Below are 19,917 nucleotides of genomic sequence, written 5' to 3' on the forward strand. Positions count from 1 at the left end.
ACTACTGTAAATTTTACCTCAGATACTTTTGAAAGTAAAAGAGAATGCTACTGATAATTATAATGAGAAGATATATGGAAAGTGTTGCCAGGAGGAATGGTTTCCTTACCCTTTGTATTAAGTCCAAAATTTTTAATTGGCCTAAAGGCCTTATATAATCAGTCCCCTGGTTATTTCTCAGTCCAGTTTGTCTTATTACTATCTCAACATTTGTACTTCCTTTTCAACTCCAGACCTTTCTTTGCACATGTTTTCCTATGATGGGAGGACCACTCCTACATCCCTCCACCACTCTTTCCTCATGCTATATAGCCTGGCCAACTTCTTATTCACTCTTTATTTCTCTATTTACATATGATTTCTTCCTTTGGGACTTTTCTCCTAGATATGCCACAATTTGGTTTATATGTCTGTCTTCAAGAGTCCCTACTGTTTTTCAGTTTTCCTACCAATGCTCTTATTACTCTATATTGTTATTAGCTGCGATTGCTATTCTAATGTATTAAATATTTGCAAAGTGAATATACATAAAAATTAGTTATTTATATAATTTTACTTTGAGTTTGTAAATATGAGTTGTACTAACTAGACTTTATACTTTTTAAGTAGTCTTCATTAAATAATCTGTTTTTAAAAATTGTGTAATTATAATTTACTTCTTCCAGACAAAGCTTCCAAATAACTGAATGAATAATCAGTTATGATTTTTCCAAACTTTTCAAATACACCATGAATCTCATTTCTACTGGGTGATCTTATAGACTTGCAGGACATTCAAGGCTTAAATAAATAATTAATAATATGCCACTGATGCCAGAATATAAGAACTAGCTAAAGGTATATTTTCAGACACTTGAAAATGTAGGGTCCCTGATTTATTCTTGAAAATGAAAGGCCTTATTGTTTCTTGAAGCAGCTAGATAAACCACAAGAATCCTATCTGGTTTATCACAGGATTTACTATTTTGGGAAAACAAGCAGTTTAGGGATAATTCTGAACTAGGTTCCAGGCAGGACCCCCCCCTCCAAAAAAAAAAAAACCAACAAAACAAAAACAAAAACAAGATTAATTATAATTTATTCCTCTGGAACATATTTTATTATTATGTTCCATCTGTTGCACAAAAATCAGTTTTCTAATATATGGCCTGGGCAGTTAATGGAGAATATTTGCGTGAATATGATGACAGAAAGATAGTATGAACATAGACTACGTGTGAAGACTGAGAGAAATAATATGCATCAATGGTTTGGTGTCTACAAGACTGAGGAGAAATGTAAAATAGAGACTGACAAAGAACAAAGAAAGATTGCTTCAAAAGTCAAATAAAAACCAAAATTCTGTAATACAAGGCAAAGATAAGAAAAAGGTGATTAATCTTTATTATTGGATTGTTGAATAAGTACATTAATAAAAGAAGTCAATCAGTATGTCCCCCTTAAATTGAAAATATCTGTTGATATGACTCTGAAGGTGTTTTTAATTTGAACGAAAGCAGCCAATATAGTAGTCCAAAGTAAGCTTTTTGTATGTGATGAAATCATCAGATACGTACATTGGATAACTTTGCAATGTTAACAGTGTTTGCTTCTATTGTGTTTGGTTAAATAGAAGTATTTGCATATATTCAAATATATATTTGTACATACATCTGTATCCACATCCATACCTACTTACAAAATACATGAAAAATCTTCAAAAGAGCAGATAAGTTATTCAGTATAATGCTTTTCATCATGTTATATCTCAGTATGTTAAAGTTTTGGCAACAGGCATTGGACACAGGACCTTTAATATTGTACTGTACTTAGTAAATACTTGTTAAATATATATGAATTTAAATTCATATAACAAGAGTTATTAGAACAAATAGCTAACTAATAAAAGAGCTAATAGTTGTTGGGGGGGTTAATGTGCTTGATATTATCCTAATCATTTTGTATGGATTTTTATTTTATTTTCACTTAATCCTTATATAAGTTCCTCAAATAAATCCTTGTGTGATCTAATGAGATAGACACTAATTTTGCCCATTTCCTAGATGAGGAAACTGGAGCACATAACTAGTACTTTGCAGAAGCAGAATTTGAATGAGTTAATTACGTCATGCACTTGGTTACTTTGATATGCTGCCTAATGTGTGTGTGCTTGTGTACTTGTGAATATGCATCTATTTTCTTTTTTAAATCTAAGAATATAATTTTATTTTCAATAAAACACATACTTTAAAGTGTACATATTTATTGGGTTGCACACATCTATTTTCTAATGATCTAAAGTCTCCCTAGTTTTGAAAATTAGGAAGTGTATTTCGTTTACTCTCGATAGCACATAGCTGTGGGTTGGAGTCATGGTAAGTGATCATCAGTCAACTGCTGTAAAACTTGTTTCTTTCTAAAACTTGAAGCATTTTCCTACTTATCTTAAGTCTACTTATCTTGATTTAAATGATTGCTTGATATTCATCTAAAAATACATTAGTATCTAGAAATATAAGCAAATATTATGGGCAATGTTCTATTTTATGATCTATTTCCCTTGATCTAGAAAATATTACTAGTTAGTATAGGAGTGAATGAAGCAGAGATATATTTAGTCTGAAGAGGGTGAGAGGTTATATGGTTATCAGGGAAAAAGAGTGATAGTCTTCCCAAATGTCTTTTTCTTAGATAGAGCTGGGTAATTTATATTCAAATCTCTGCTTAAAAGCTAGTGTTAACTTGGGGACAAAACTTTTTTTAAGAGAGAGGATCCCTGTCACCTAGGCTGAAGTGAAGTAGTATGTTCACCTCCAGGGCTCAAGCAATCCTTTCACCTCAGCCTCCTGAGTAGCTGGGACTACAGGTGCATGCCACCATGCCTGGCTAATTTTTGTATATTTTTTAGAAACAGGGTTTCACCAGGTTGCCCAGGTTGGTCTTGAACTCCTTGGCTCAAGCAATCCGCCTGCCTTAGCCTCCCAAAGTGCTGGGATTACAGGTGTGAGCCACCATGCCTGGCTGGGGCATAACTTTGAAGACAGTTTTTAATAGAATTTTTGAAAAAAAAAAAAACCTTCTGGAAATCCATATTCTTATATATACACACTTTGATTTTTTAAAATGCTTCTCTTTTCTTAACCTATGAGAATAAATGTGTTTTGCTTTTTATTTGCTAAGCACACCACTTGTCTTGTTGTAAATATAAATATATATAAACATATACATACACAAAATATGTAGATAAATATATATTTATATAATACATGTAAGTATATAAATACATGGAATATGTGTGTGTGTATATATATGTATGTATGTATATATATAATCCTGTTGGTTTGGGATCCCCATGGATACCAAAATTCCGCAGATGCTTAAGTCCTTTATATAAAATGGGACTTTTACATATAACTATGCACATCCTCCCATATATTTTAGATGATCTCTAGATTTCTTATACTATCTAATACAGTGTAAATGTTCTATTAATAGTTATAGTATATTGGTTTTTTATTTGTATTTTTTTCAAATATTTTTAATCCATAGTTGGTTGAATCTGCAGATGCATAATCTTCTGATTTTTTTTTTTGGTAATGTCACTCTACACTACTTCCAATCTAGTCTTTTCATTGACATTAGATCAAACTAAAGTTGATTGCATAGGTTTCATCACCTAAGACTTATGCACATAGAACTGAAATTTCTGAAATTTATATTTTATAGCACAGTTCTTTTTATAGCAAATGTATTTGCTTCATGGCAGTTATTTTAATATTCTAATGATATAAATTTATTTTAAATTCTTGATAGTGAAAAATAACTTGATCAGATTTAATAACCTAAGTAGTTTTAGTGTTGGAATTCACAGAGCGCTTTCCCTAATTTAAGGAGGCGGGGTAGAAGAGGGATTTATTCCTAATGAAAACACTACATAAAAGTAAAATCCAAGAGAAAAATTCCACACTGGGCATAATTGTCCTGACAGTTCCTTTTTGGCCCTAAGTTTAAAAATATATTCCCCAAGGGACATGGATGAAGCTGGAAACCATCATCCTCAGAAAACTTAATACAGGAATAGAAAACCAAACACCGCATATTCTCACTCATAAGTGGGAGTAAAACACTTCTTAAAAAAAAAAAAGATGATAGATAGGCTATCTCTGTAATTTGACAAATTAATATAATTCTCCCTATAAAATATGTCTTGATTTAATCACCCTGTTAATATAACTTTGTTTCCCTTGAAAATTTAAAATATCTGACAGTGTCCCTGAGACTTTGCTGTGGTGCCCTGGAACATCTAAGTGCTGTTTGGGAATCTCAGTTATTACTCTCTTGTGTAAAGTATAAATAAATTGAATGAATGTGTATTATTAGGTAATTCTCACTTATTTGGGGGATAATATTCAAAATTAAGTAATCATCTTTTTAGAAATTCATGGCCTTTGTGAAAAATTAGATTAAATTAGACAAGTAGCCCATTTGGTTGTAGCAAAATGATTCTGAAAGTGTTATTCATATGAAATAAAATTACAGATAGTTTAAAATTGTCCTTATATGATGTTGTGTAATATTTTTAATGAGAACTTTAGTATAAATGTAATTATTATTTGATTAATATCGTTATGAGGATTCTTAAGAAATAAAATATAATACTTCACTTATATTTCTCTATAATTACATGTGTCATGGTTATCGGGAGATGAATGGGTTGAATTCTGACTTTTACTCTAACTGGTCTAAGGCTAAACTGAGCATAGGTAACCATTTCCCTTGCCAGGGATTAGTTTAGGAGTGACTTATGACCCTGTGGCTAATTAAATGTAATGGGAAAGTCAGGGATCAGACTTCTGGGAAAGGTTTCCTCACTGATAAAAAGACTGACAGAAAGGGAAGCTTCTTTCACTGAACACTGCTGTATCTTCATGGGATGTGCTGAACTCTGGAAGCTCATTTTGTGATCATGAGTAGAGATAGCTGAGGAAAAAACCAACAAATTTAGTCCAGCAGGGCAGGAGGGAAGACTTCTGTGTCCATGAGGTAGATGTTGAATTAAACAGTCTCTGAACAAGTCAACCATGTCACTTCTTGCTATGAGAGTATAACTTTTCCTTATATACATTAAGCACCCTTAACTGATACAGTTACTCTTACTCCTTAATTATTGGTGCTATTCAAACTGAAGTTAAAGACTCAGGACCCTTGTGGGTTTCATGTAGGCCTTCAAATTTGTGTTTTGAAAAACACTCCCAAGTGATTCTAAAACCTCTTCATCTTCTTTCTAATCCTTTCCACCTCCATTGAGAACATCTGGAGCAAGATAGTTATGAAATTGAATGAAAGGACTTGGTGAGTGATTAATTATATGTGGGGGTCAGGGAAAAGGAGGGGTCATGGTAACTACCGTGTTTCTGATTTGGGTAACTATGTAGATGGTGCTGCCAGTTCAGGTGATAAGGACCATAACTAAAAGAACAACTTCAGTTTTGTACATTCTTCATTAGAGGTGTCTGGGAACATTTAGAAAGTGATACCAGAAAGTAGTTAGAGCCATAATCCTGGAGAAATATCTAAACTACAAGACTAAGAGATTTAGTAGGTATAGTTGAAACTATGGGTGTAGATGAGATTGCTTACAGGTATATCTTATTGAGTAGGGAAGAGAAGAAACTATGAATTTCAGAGAACACTAGTATTTCAGTGTACAGTGGAGGACAAAGTAGTTGAGAAGGAGGAAAAACAATTAGTGATATCAACAGTGACACATCTCATTTTATCTTAGATTTTTCTCAGATAAGTTCAAAGACCTTTGTTCTAAGAACAAATTCTAAGAACTTTGATCAAGATGTAAACTTTAGTGTTTTTTCTTTTTAAGTAAATTCTTAAATGCTTGTTTTCCTTTTCAGTTGATCAATTTATGGTGCTAAATGGTAACCTGATGGGATAAATAATATGCCACTCTAACCCTAGCAATTGGCTGTCTTCTGTCTTACAAGATCAATTTTATTGTAATGCTTATTACTAGAGATATACTGGTATGGAGCCCAAAACCCCCCAAAATATAAATTTTCATCAGTCCTTGTTTCCAGTCATTAATATGATAATGGAAGTGCTGTTTTAGGACATACACAGAAATATGTATTATAACCTCTTTCATTTTGCTGTTCATAATTTTGTTTTCTATTCCATCCATTCTTTTTGTTATTCCTATTTTTATCATTTGACATATGTTAGCCAATATACTCTTGGCATAAAAATAAAACATTTTGGAGAGTTAGTAGGATTCTGAAACTCAAATAATTTTTCTTGGCTAAGGAATATTCTTTAAATGCAAAAGTCTGTAGAAAAGGAAAAATTGATAACTTCTGGAGAGTATTGTCTTAAACTTTTCACATAATCTGTGGATGCTAACCTAGAATTTTGTGTGTGCATGTGTGTGTGTTTGTATATGTGTCATATTAAAAACACTGTGTAGTGAAAATACCAGCTTTAATACACTCTTTTGTAATAAATGTGGGAGTATAATTTTCAATTAATATTACTGCTAAGAGAATTCCTAAAAGCTATTTGCATGCGTTTTATGCCTCCCTCCAAGTCTCTCTTTTTTTACACTTCAGTTTCAATAGCACCTGTAATTAAGGAAGAAAACCAAGGCCTGGGAGCTAGGTAGGACTTCCAACTATTGATCTGTGTAAACCCAGTTTATGCTGTCAGGGGAGAAACAGTCAACTGCTGAGCTGCTTTGTCACTGACATAAGCTGAGAGAGGATTTTTTTTTTTTTGTCTATACTGTTTATACACTAGTCTATAGACCTGCTGGCTGGTTGAATTTTAAAGAGTGCGGAGGTTTAAAGACTTGTCCCCTGAGGGATGCTTCTGCCAGTTGGGAAGCGAGCTGAGGCTGTTTCGCAGAAGTGTGTGCATGTGTGTTGCTTGTGGAGGAAGGGAGGGGGAGGGTGTGAAAGATTGAGCAACTAACTGGGAAGCATTCTTCTTAATTTGAGTCTTAAAATTGATGTGAAATATATTACTAATTTGTGTATTTAGAGGCAGGTATTGAATTTTGAATATTTGTTCTTTATTGTTACAGAAATTATGTGGACAATTTTATAGGAGGAGGTCCGAATAGTGTTCACATGTATAGTAAAAATAGTGAATAGTTTCACTTTATGAAGTACAAGATAAGGATTAAGCAATGGTCAGATGAAAATGAACTGGTCTCATTTGCAATGAACTGTTTTTCAGTTTACAGAATTTAACTTACTGCAAGTGTAGTGACTTTTTAAACTACATTTAACAAAATATTGTCAGTGGTGAAATAGTTAGCTTTTGCTTAATGTGGAATCTGTGCTCATACTTTTAAAAGCACGTGATTATAAGCAATCCAGGGTACCCTGCCCTAGGAATAGATGATTTTTTTTTTTTTTTACAAGATGCTTTTCTTTCTGCTTATGTGCATTAAGGTACTTGAAGCTCTCTTAGGTATTGGTGTTGAAATTTTATAACGTTTTATTTTTAGTTGACACTTTATTGTAGTCTACCTTTTTAAAAGAATGCAAGAAATTCCACTTTAAAACACTCAATGCTATATTTATGTATAGGAGTTAAATATTCAGATACCGATGACTTCTGTAGACCTTAGTTTTAGTGGCAAAGAAGTGGTAGCGAAAGTATTGTTCAGTGAGGATGAATGCTGCATTAAGATATTTACTCTTTTTTCTTTTCAATAGGAAACACCCTTATAAAACTCTTTGTCTTGTAAAATTGCCTGACTTCGAAGTTGTATGATGTTGTCTTCAAGTTTAAAGTTTAACTTTTGAATCAGACTTAATTTTAAGTTATTTTTCAAATAAAATAGATTTTTAAGACTTTGTTTGCCAAGTAACTGATAATTATTTGTATTTTATTGTAGTTGTTAATGTGTATGGTTTCTAAAAGATTTTTAAATTATTTTTAATGACTTAAATAACTGAAGGTTTCAAAATCATTCAGATTATTTTCTGTGTTTTATTAAAGCATTGATTTTCATATTAGGCAATTCTTAAATGAAAGTGCACAGAATAGAAGCTATGTTTTTGAAAGCTTGTTTTTAGATACACATTTCTTTAAGAGTGTTAAGATAAAACAATACCAAGAATTGAATCATGTAAATGTTTCTTTGGCTATAGAAAGTCTCTCTCTCTCTCTCTCTCTCTTTTTTTTTTTTTTTTAACTGTTTGACTATGGGACATGTAGAGTTGTTATACCTCTCAGTAATTCATTCTGCTGCCAACTTCATTCCCTTTTCTCTGCCTGCATTTTAATTGAAACAACATTTATATTTTTGAGCCAGGATCTGTCAGAAGTCCCTATGGCTAGACTGTGGTACAAGTAGCAGCAGACGTAGCTTACCCATATGGTGCGGTGCTTCTTGTAAAATCCATATGGCCTTGTTGAAGGGAATCCCAGCGGGGATGTGAAGGGTGTTAATACCCTTCAGGCCAGGCCTTTCCCCCCTGGGGTTTCTGTGGCATTGTCAGTGCAATCTGCCAAAGCACAAACTTAATTCCTTTTTAATAATCAATTATTTTAGTCTAGGAACCTGTGCTATTTTTCTTAAGGACAAAGAAAGCAACTTTTTTCCTAGAAAATGTCTCTTAAGTTTTAACTGCATCTTAAAAAATATTCTAAAACATTTCTCTTTTTTGAAATTTCCATTTGTAGGAAATACTACAGAGTGTGCCAAAGTTCTGTTTTCCCTTTGACGTTGAAAGGTACAGTATAAGTATCATTTAAAATAAATGTAGCTTATTTTAGTACATACTTAAAAATGATTACATATGCTTTTTTATAAAATAAAATGTCCCATCTCTTTACTGCTTCTCACAAAAAGGCTAGAGATTGAAAAGAGGTTGAAAATTAATATTTGGAAGACGAAGCCTTTTAAATCACATCTTTTATTTTCTCTACTATGACCAGTTAAGACAAGTCTGAAAACACTATTGCCAATAGGTTCTATTTTTTCCCTTTATTCTGTCTTCTTCAGGTAGAAATTGTGAGCACTAGTGGAAAAAAATATTAATATGACCTTGATCAGAGTCTTAGAATTATGTCTTGATATATATGTTTCCTGGTTCCTATCTCACTTCATCCTCATTGAAAGGACCATCTGTGTCATGCTGTAAAACTCATGGCTACTTGTCTCTCAATAATAGCTTTATAGAAGTAGTGTAATATTATGGAAAGCTATAGGGAAACTTATAGTTTTGCAAATCTTATTTTTATATTTAACTGAATAAATATTGAATGATGAAATTGCATACAGTTGTAATTTCATGGAACATACAGCCCTGTGAGCATAACAACAGATCATTTATTGTTTTTCATGTGATTTTTTAAATACTTTTATTATCAGTTTTCTTAAGAGGGTGATATGAAGGGTTTTTGAAAGAATATTTATTTTAAGAAAATACTTTGCTATAGTAAATATTAGTGAGACTTTATGATTTTACTGTATTAAAGATAAAGCCTTCTGAATGATGGACTAATCAGTACTAATAAGCACTGTTGATGAATGATACTCCTTGTTTTACCTTATCTGAGGAATCATTGCCCTACCCCCAACAAAAAAAGTTACAAGTTTCATATTAATAGTAAGGAAGATTTAGGATCCAGCTACGAAAAGCATATTATGAACCTTGGACACTAGAGGTCACATTTGTGACTAGAGGGTTTTTTGTTTTTTGTTTATTTTTTTTGAGTTTATTAAAGTGTAAGAAAAACCTGTCTCCTTAAAAGTGTATTTGTTAAATGTTCAGCATTTGAAATGCAACATTTCCTGACAAAACTGTTCGTAGCATTGATACTGGCAGTAATTTATTTCCTTCTGTACAATCGCGTGGCTATTTCAAAACCAAAGTGTAGGTGTCATGGATATTTTATTTTGGGACAAGGAAGTGCAAGTTCAGTTATGGTTATCTAATGGCAAGATTACAGCCAGTACTAGGAAATATATTCATATATTTTAAGTAGAAATGAAGATTCAATGTAACGTTTTATATTGCCCCTTATACCAAAGTGTGACACATATTACGGTAGTATGATACTTCAAAGTTGACTAAAATTCTTTACAGCTTAGCTGGTAAGCCTTTTTTATTTGGTAGAAATTATATTCTTATTTTATACTTGGAAATTTATTTCTCAATGTATTGATAGCTATACAAGAGAATTCTAGGAAAAAAATATACCAAGGATATTTTTGTAGGATACTTTATTGGGTGAGAATGTCAACAGGAGAAGCAATTAAATAGAATTGGTGGTGGCTACCATTAGATTCTAAAGTGACATGATTTGCTATCTAAGCAATTTTAGAATAATTAGGAAAAGTGGCTAGAGTTGAAGTAAAGGACTTAGTCATCACTTCTAGCTTCTTCTATAGTTTCAGTAATAATATTTTGATAATTTATGAAATATGAGCACTTTTAGTCTCATGAACATTTATGGTAGACTACCTTATGATTTCCTAGTGAGAGATTAATATATGCAGAACTGTTCAGTCTATGAGGTATTACAACTTATTTTGGTGTTTATATATTTCACACTTGCTTTAGTTTCAGAACATAGTTCTGGCTTCAAGAACCAGCTGATTAGAAAGATGAAACCAATGTCACATATGAATATACTCTTGCTTTTTTCTTGAAGAAAATTGTCAAAGAAGATACAATATTTCATAATGTTACTATATTTTAGGGTGTCTCAGAATCAAGTTGGACAGCACTTTACCTTTGTACTGACAGACATTGAAAGTAAACAGAGATTTGGATTCTGCAGACTCACGTCAGGAGGCACAATTTGTTTATGCATCCTTAGGTGAGTATTTGTAGTAAAAAAAAAATGGATGCAAAATAGGTAACTGTATCTCTCTTTTGTACTTTGTTGTGCTTGGGATGAAGAAAAACTTGTTTTCTGTAAAAGCAAGTTGAAAAATAATTTTTCCTGACTTTCTGTATACAGAATCAGTTAAGTTTAAAGATTTACCATTATCATAGTGTAACTTTCCTTGAAAGAATCGATTTTTTAAAGATTAATTTTTTGTAGAATTATTTTTGAAAACTAAATATAAAGAGATGGATTCAAATAATATAGGAGTTTCACCTATTAAATGAAATACAAAAAGATAAGTTAAGTTAATGTATGCCCTTTTCTGTCACTGAACCTGAACTTGGATTTTTAAAAGTGAACTGCGGCTTTAAGACAGAGGTTGCAAACTGATGAACCTGGTGAAAGCGTTTAGAGGTTTTCATTTGGCTACTGGGTGTTTTAAAAATTTTAAAGGACGTTAACCTTACGAATTTTAGGAAGTTTTGTATATCGTTCATATTTCACATTCCTTTTGAAAAGTGAGGATATCTACTAATTCTGCCATGGCAACAATAAACTGGAACTGAATAGCAGATTTTTAGTTGTGTCATGGGCTTGCTAGTTTCCACAGGTCCTATCTGTCCTGTCTAATTGCCTACATTATCTGCCTTCATTCAGTAGGTAGTTGAGAGTATGTGTCCTGCCTGTGGACTTGGGATCTGAGTCGCTGACTGTTAGGAAGAAAGGGATCTAAAGGTCAGCATCCTTGCAATATGTCCTGATGAATCAGAAATCCAGATGTAGTCTATAAAAATAGGACATTATACTATTATTATAATATGGATATTGGTTAAGCTAGAGTTCTTAGAAATGCTCATAGGAAAAGAAATAACAATTTATGAAATAACATATTACTAAGAAAACTTTGTTATAAAATCAGTCTTTCTGTTCATTTGCTATTAATATTTAGCTACATTTGTATCATTCATTGAGTGTTTGTTAATTTACTTAGAACATTGGTTAGAGCTGGAGAGTTTTTTTCAAGCTTTATTCAAAAGTAAGTGCTTAACTGCTTTATACGTAATAGAATTGTGAATGTGCCCCCGTTCTCTCTTTAGCACAACTTTTTCATCTGGATAACAATTGTGCTTAAAACTTACGCTTTATCCAAAAGAATGTCATGCTTAAAACTGTAGGTTAATTTTTTGAACTTGGAGCAGGTTGGTTGGGGAGTGGGGGTGGAGATGACAGTATGGGCAATGGTGGGGAGAGTTCCTTTCATCATTGTTTCACGCTGAAAGTTCATAAAGCTACAGTTTAAACAGGAGTATATCTTTATGCATTGTGCCCAAGATGGATTTGCCCTGATGGAAAGACCAAAGCTGTATATGCTTTCTTATTTTTCTCAATGAATTTTTGAAACTTTTCATTAAAAAATTCAGATTTACAGAAAAGTTTTCATGGCACAATGAACTTTTATATAAACATTACCTAGATTCATCAGTTGTTAGCATGCATTTCTCTTCCTCTCTCCTCCTCTCCCCTACTCTCCCTTTCTCTCTCAATACACACACACACATACACACAGACACACACACACACTTCACCTCACCTTTATTGTTTTTGTCTACCCATTTGAGAGTAAACATCATTTTCAGGTAAGATTTGAGTCTGTATTTTATAGCTTACCTCACTGCCTCTAAACTGACCTCCTGATATTTATAATTTAAAAATCTGAGCCTTTTGTTTTGAACTCTTAAAATACTTTGAATACATTGAATTTATTAATCATTTACAAATAATTATTGAATATTTAGAACAGTTTCTGTAAATGTGCTTGTGGAATAAATATTCTTAGGAATTTCTGTTTAAATTGAGGAAAGCAATCCTTATTTGAAAATATTTATATAAAACATGAACTATATTTGCTAATCGACAGAAAGAATAGCATAAGGTCCATATTGGCAACCCAATTGTCATTAATTTGTAGGAAACAAACTCTAAAGCAAGTATAATAATCAAATTATTTTTATCTGTGGTTCTAAACTTGTATATGTAAAAGAACCCTGAATGTTGTGGTATATTCTTTAAAGTAGGAAGAGTTTTTAACCTGCAGAAAATATGATTATATTATATAAACATAATGAAAACCAAAAGTAAAGTCATGTATACCAATAAACAGAACATTTCACAGTAAGTGTTATTGAATATTTTATCTTTTATTTAAAATCATTTTTCCTGTTATATTTATTTTTGTCATTTGACAGTGCTTTTGGTAGATAAGAAATAGGAGGTATCAAAACTTTATGAAAAAATCATAGAGGAAAGTCTTAAATTTAGAAAATTCTATTCTCCAGCTTGTTTTTCCTAGTAAATTAGAAAAAATATTGACATTTTAAGATTTTAATGGCATATCTTAATATTTTTTCCTGAAAGACAGTATGTGAAGGGATTCTTTGAGAACAGCTGATTTAGAGAATAACCAGTAAGTTAGATAACTATTTAATTTTAATAGTGAGTGGAGGATTCAAATATAATGGAATTCAGCATCTTATTCAGGAAATTGGAAAATTATAGATAGTTAAATGTCTATTTGTAAGCTATAATCAGTGTATCCCCTGGAAAGGAATTTTGATAGATTTCTATAAGTGCTACAGTAAGAGGAGTTATGGTGCTTTTGGTCCAAGTTTATCCACCTGGTTTGATGGTCCGTCACCACTTTTAGCTTTATAATTGTTGAAAGGATGGATAAAACTCTAAATGTCAACTAGAAGGAAAAAATTACTGTGGCAGCGAGAGTCTACATGGAATCCCTAAAAGATTTGTGTATTTGAGCACATAATGATGAAAATGCTTGTATGGTGACAAGCATAGTAAAATTTAAAATGCAAATAATAAACTGGTGGAAATATATTTACAACCACTATAAGAAAGAGTTAATAGCCAAAATACATAATAAGCACCTACAACTTAATAAGAAAAATAATCTGATAGAAAAATAAGTAAAGCATCTGATAACTTACAGAGGAAATGTAAATAATATATGCAGCTATGAATGGTGCTCAGCATTGCTGAGGGTAAAAGAAATGAGCCCATTAAGGTTAGCAGAATTGAAAAAATTTTTAAATAAGCATGAGGGAGAACACACTTCATATGCTGTTTATAGGACTATAAAATGGTATAAGCTTTTGAAGGAAAATTTAATAGTATCTATTAGAATTATAAAATCTCGTATTTCTTCAGTCAGTAACTTCAGTTCTAGGAATTTAAATCCAGGATTATTTCTAAGAGTGAGGAGAAAAGTGTGAACAAAGGTATTTATTATAGCATGGTTTATAGTAGGAAAAAATGCCAATTAGCTAGATTTAGTCATTCCACAATGTATATGTACTTGAAAACAACGTTTTCAAACAGTGAGAGTAACATTCTGGTGGGAGAGAAGGGAAGGGGTTGTGGGACACAGAGGAGGTTATACCTGAAAAGAATGTTTTCAAGTATACACAATAAGTACATAGAATTTTACCTGTCACTTTAAAGAAATAATAAAAAATAAATGTAAAAGTGTTGACAACATGAATGCCCCTCAGTAGGAATTGATTAGGTATATTATGGTACATTTGTAACCTCCTCTCTGTCCCACAACCCCTTCCCTTCTCTCCCACCAGAATGTTACCCTCATGAGGGGAGGGATTTTTGTCTTTTGTTTACTCATATATTCCCAGTGTCTACAATAGTGCCTGGCACATAATTCTTAAAAGACTTAATAGATAATTATTGAAAAAATAAATGAATAGTGCAACATTATTTTACTATTAAGAAAAACATACACACATATATACCCTCACTTAGAGAAATATTTATGATCTGTTGTAACATGGTGAAAAATGTCAAAATAATATTTGTGGTATGTTCTTATATTTGTAGAGAACAAGTTATATGTGTATATAAATGTATATGTATTTTAAAAATAGCTAACACATAAATATTTATATATTAATATATGATTGTATGTACTTATAAAAACATCTAAAGGGATATATCCTGAACTTTTTTTACTTTATTCACTTCAGCATTTATCTACTTTTTACAATAAGCAAAAATCATTTCAATTTTTTCCTGCTCTAAAACTTTGAGATGTTATTATATAGATAATAAACTGTAAATATGGAACTATAGGTATTATATGAAAAATTAGTAGGAATTTAGCTAGATCATTTTTTGCCAGGTAAAATATGTGTGTGTTTGTAGGATAGGAAATTATCTTACTAGTATGTTTTAGTATAGGCACTCCATACCAGTCAGGTGATCATGGTGATATAGCAGAATTAAGAATGGAAATGGGGGCTTGGCGCAGGGGCCCACACCTATAATCCCAGTGCTTTGGGAGGCCGAGGCGGGCAGATTATGAGGTCAAGAAACCCTGCCTGTACTAAAAATACAAAAATTAGCTGCGTCTGGTGGTGCATGCCTGTAATCCCAGCTACTTGGGAGGCTGAGGCAAGAGAATCACTTGAACCCAGAAGGCGGACATTGCAGTGGGCTGAGATCGTGCCACTGTATTCCAGCCTGGCGACAGAGACTCTGTCTCAAAGATAAATAAATAAATAAATAAATGAAATAAAAAGAATGGGAATGGCACAGTTTCATTCAATGTTCTTGAAAATTGGGATTTAAACAGAAAAAAATATTGCTAATGGGATGGCTTTATAATCTTTGAGCCAGATATTGATGTTTCTCTGTAATTTCAACACAGAATGTTCAACCAGATGGGAATGATTTGTAAGATGGTTGGAGAAATTCTATTACACCTGAAATTATTTTCTTTTTTCTCCTCCTCCAACAGTGGTTACTTAATTTTACTGTACCCTTGAGACGTGGTTGAAAAAAGTTTGTCTTTTTTTTCTTTTCTTTTTTTTTTTGAGATGAAGTCTCGCTCTATCACCAGACTGGAGTGCAGCGGCGCGATCTTGGCTCACTGTAGCCTCTGCCTCTCGGATTCAAGTGATTCTCCTGCCTCAGACTCCGGAGTAGCTGGGAATACAGGCCCGCGCCACCACGCCCAGCTAATTTTTGTATTTTTGGTAGAGACGGGGTTTCACTGTGTTGGCCAGGGTGGTCTCGATCGCCTGACCTCCTGATCAGCCCACCTTGGCCTCTCAAAGTGTTGGGATTACAGGCGTGAGTCACTGCACCCAGCCTAGTTTGTCTTATTTCATTATGAAGCCAAGACTTAGAATAACTGGTAATTTTAGGGGGAAAAGGAAGGTAGGATTATCTAATGAGCTATTCATACAATGGTTTAGGGTGGTCAGGTCTCTTAATTTACAGGCCAGCTTCCTTTATAACAGACTGTGCTGCTTCCAGAAGTATATGAGAGAAGATCAACTATGCTCATTTTCTGAGTTATTTATGAGTAGCTGGCAAAAGCCTTTTTACTTGCAGTTTTGTAGGAGTGACCTGACTTTTAGAATTCATGTGCTTAATAGGGCCAAAATTTATTGAGAAGTATGATAAAATCCTTGCATAAGCAAGACGTAGATATATGCCTTTAACCATGTTTTCTGATAACAAAAATAATTTATTTTGCTATAGAAAATTTGGAGGATCTAGATAAGTTTAAAAGATAAAAGTCACGTATATTCGTGAACACATAATTGATGCTTATGTTTTGGTATTTAGTTCTAGTTTTATTTCAAAAGACTTGCTAAGATACATTTACAAATTTTTCTATGGGATGTCAAAGTAAATGATTAACTGTAGTCTTTATTCACAGTTTGTAAAATGAATGAATGCATCTAAAGGAGTTCATAAATTGAAAAAGCTACAATGGCTTTCATATTATCATCCCTAAGTGCCTCAAATGTTTACACATGCTTAATCTGACAATTGTTCATTGCTATTGTTTCTTTTATTGTAAGTTGAGATTTCACACAAAAATATTTCCCTTCTGAATGTTGGTTATGTTTAATCACTTTCTTATATCTTTACCAGAAATGTATTATGACTTTTGGATATTAAAAAATGTTAATACCTTCTTCTTAAAGATGTCTTTTGTGCAAAGTTAGTGCCTTTATTCTGAAGCATTCTCCATTTGTAGCTATTCTACTTTGAGATAATAATGGCTTGATTATCCAGAGTTCGTTGTCAGTAGCAAAGGAATTAATATTCTTAGATAGAAATTAATGTTTCTCCTATCGTCTTTCCAATATCCTAAACATAAATTTTTTTCTATTGTGATAAAATATATTTTCCTAAAAATCTTCTCATTTGTGAGTTATCTTCTACTGTTTGAATTTGCCTTTTAATCCAAAAAGTGTAAAATAAAAACATTTATGAATGTCTCTTCAGTTTTTGTTGATATTGAACAGTTTAAAATATTTCAGGTATTTATAAAAGCGTAGACATAATTAAAATGCCATACATTTAAGAAGCTTTAAGGTATATCGATACAAAGTAAAATAAAACAGTACAAATTGATAGAATATTTTAATTAGAAATAGCAGAAAATAATTTTGCTTGGATTTCTTGACTGGCAGAGACTCTTTTAGGTTAAAGATGTTGATACTAATGATACTAAGTGGCAATTAATTAACAGCAACGTCATTTAGTGTTTGTTTACCTAGCCAAGTGGTCTGCTTAGTGACATATACATTATTTAAAAAAAGAAACCAAAAAACTCTTCTAGTCCTTAGAGTTCTAAGCTGGAACATTTGTATATAATGCTGTAAAGCGGCTTTTGTCTACTCCTGGATGATGCTATTATAGGACTTGAAATTACTGTAATCTAGATTTACCTCAGAGTTCTAAGAAAATTGCACACTATGCTATGTAAACCATGTGTCCATTTTCTCCTGGATTTAGGTCTTTAGAAGATTTGAAAGTTAGTACATTTCTTTGATTTCTATTTATTTTGTTCACCTTTTAGAAAAAATACTAGAATTTAGGCCTATTTAATATTAAAGTTGACGTTTAATTTTGAGTCACTGTTCTGTTCTTTAGTTCTTTCTATCCTAGTTTTAACAAGATTTCAAAAATATCCTGAGATATTACTAATTTAAATCTGGCAATTGTTTGTACTTAGAATTGTTTCATATGCTAGCAAAAATGCAAGAAATAACTTTTTTACCTAATTTGAGTAACATAATTTTATAACTATAAAATTGTCGCCAAGGGTTCAAAATGAAATACTCCAATAGGGAAGACAGATTTATGTTTAGGGCCTTTGTAGTTCCCCCTCCCCCCTTTAACTCATACCAAACTTGAAGCTTTCACACTCTTCCTTTGGGCAAATCCCTCAGAAGCAGAATGTTTCAATTTTACACATTTTGTGTCAATTTTCCAGACAGAAAAACAGCCTCTAGACATTAGACGTTTTCCTACGGAAAGGCAGTTTCCTTAGTTTTATTTGATTACTATAAGTTAGGTTCCTGCTGATCGCTTAGACTTTAGTGGTTACCTGACTATTTGACAAAAAACATTTCCTTTCCTTTATTTAACCTTTGACTTTTGAATGTAAAAGTTTTATCAGCTCTGTAGTGGAAGTAGAAGTGTGGGGGAAGTCTTCTTACTACCACAAAATGGACTCATGACTTTATGTATATCTCTCTCTTTTGCCTTATGTCTTTATAGAAAATTAAGGAAATGATCTTACAATTAAATTTTAACTAATCTCCTGTACTTTGTTTTAAAATAATTGCTCATAATGTTTTACATTTATATATGTTGGCAAGACTACGAGAGTCACAGTTGTTCTTTGTTAAGTTTTAAAAATTCAAGTGAAATGTCTTATTCACTTATTACAATATGTTGAGTAATTTTTTTTAACTTCCTAGGATTTTTGTGTTCTGTTGTAAGAATACAGACTTTGACTCTCTTTGGGACTATAACATTTAGTGAAAAACATTTTAACATTTTACCTTATTGATAATCGTTAAAATGAATTGCTTTGAACATACATTGTTTGAAAATTCCCTAAGAAACCACAAAATAAAGACTTGAAAATAACATTTCTTACTCTAGCAACATAAGCTTATATAACTTAGTGTTTTTTACCTGTGTGTGTGTGTGTGTGTGTGTGTGTGTGTGTGTGTGTGTTTCAAAAGTTTTGGATATAATTTTCTTTTAAAAAATGATGTTATTTTTTGCCATATTAAATATATGGCAAAATGACTTAGAGTGTACATAGAGTATAGTTAAAATTGAGTATAATTAAAATTTAAGTCTAAATGACTTAAAGTGTACATAGAGTATAGTTAAAATTGGAATTGCTGGACTATTTTGTATACCCTGGATCATTTTCTTGTCAGATAAGAAAGTGAGTAGTCAGTAGGATTTACTGTTGAGCAGTTGCTGCTTACCAGGAGTTATGAATTCGGTTACCTATGTGGACCAGGTAAGGGACTCAAATGAGAGAAACCTGTTAGGTGCCTAACAATAGGAAGTTGGGGTATGTATGGTGATCTGAATTGTACACGTCATACTCAAAGACAGAAGCCACAACTCAGCCCTAGGCATTTGTTGCGCAGTGAAAAATGTGTGGCCAGTATTACCAGTTCTTTTGATTTTTAAGAGGAACAAGAAGTCTGGATTTTTACAGTGAATTATCTCAGATTTGGAAGTTGGCAACTTATTTAATTAAACAACAACACAGTGTTGACCAAACAAAATATGCCCTTAGGTTAGACGTAGCCTGCAAATAGCCAGTTAGCACTCTTTGCTGTAGATGTTATTTATTTACAACAGAAAATGTCCTTGCTTTCTTGACGTTTCTAGGAGCAATGGCTACGTTATAGATTAGTTCCACTTTTATATGTGGTGTTTTTATTAAAAAGTATGAATGATATGTGTTCTTTAAAAGGAGAAAGTTATCACTGAGAGCCAGTATGTGTTTACAAAGAGAGCATTGTTTGTAACTAGACTTGATTAGTATGGTGATAGTACATACTGATGTATCAGGGAGTGCTGTGGTTGAAATTTGAGTCTGTTCTAATATTTCACAAATTATGTATAGAGTGTTGGTTAGATGATATAAGTCTTTTGATTAGGTTAAATTTTCATACTTAGAATGTTGATAAATAATTGGTGTTATTTTGGGAG

At 32.3% G+C, this 19,917-nt stretch overlaps 1 protein-coding gene across 1 annotated transcript in view; it reads left to right on the forward strand.

Annotated features, from left to right (window-relative positions):
• DENND1B (DENN domain containing 1B) overlaps nucleotides 1–19,917 on the forward strand; it is a 273,717-nt gene that overhangs the window by 95,600 nt on the left and 158,200 nt on the right. The window contains exons 4-5 of the mRNA XM_025365141.1: nucleotides 8,686–8,735; nucleotides 10,711–10,830. Of these exons, the coding sequence (XP_025220926.1) occupies nucleotides 8,686–8,735; nucleotides 10,711–10,830 (170 nt within the window). The remainder of the gene's footprint in view (nucleotides 1–8,685; nucleotides 8,736–10,710; nucleotides 10,831–19,917) is intronic.

The sequence above is a fragment of the Theropithecus gelada genome, chromosome 1, assembly GCF_003255815.1.
Source record: "Theropithecus gelada isolate Dixy chromosome 1, Tgel_1.0, whole genome shotgun sequence".
Lineage (NCBI taxonomy): Eukaryota > Metazoa > Chordata > Mammalia > Primates > Cercopithecidae > Theropithecus > Theropithecus gelada.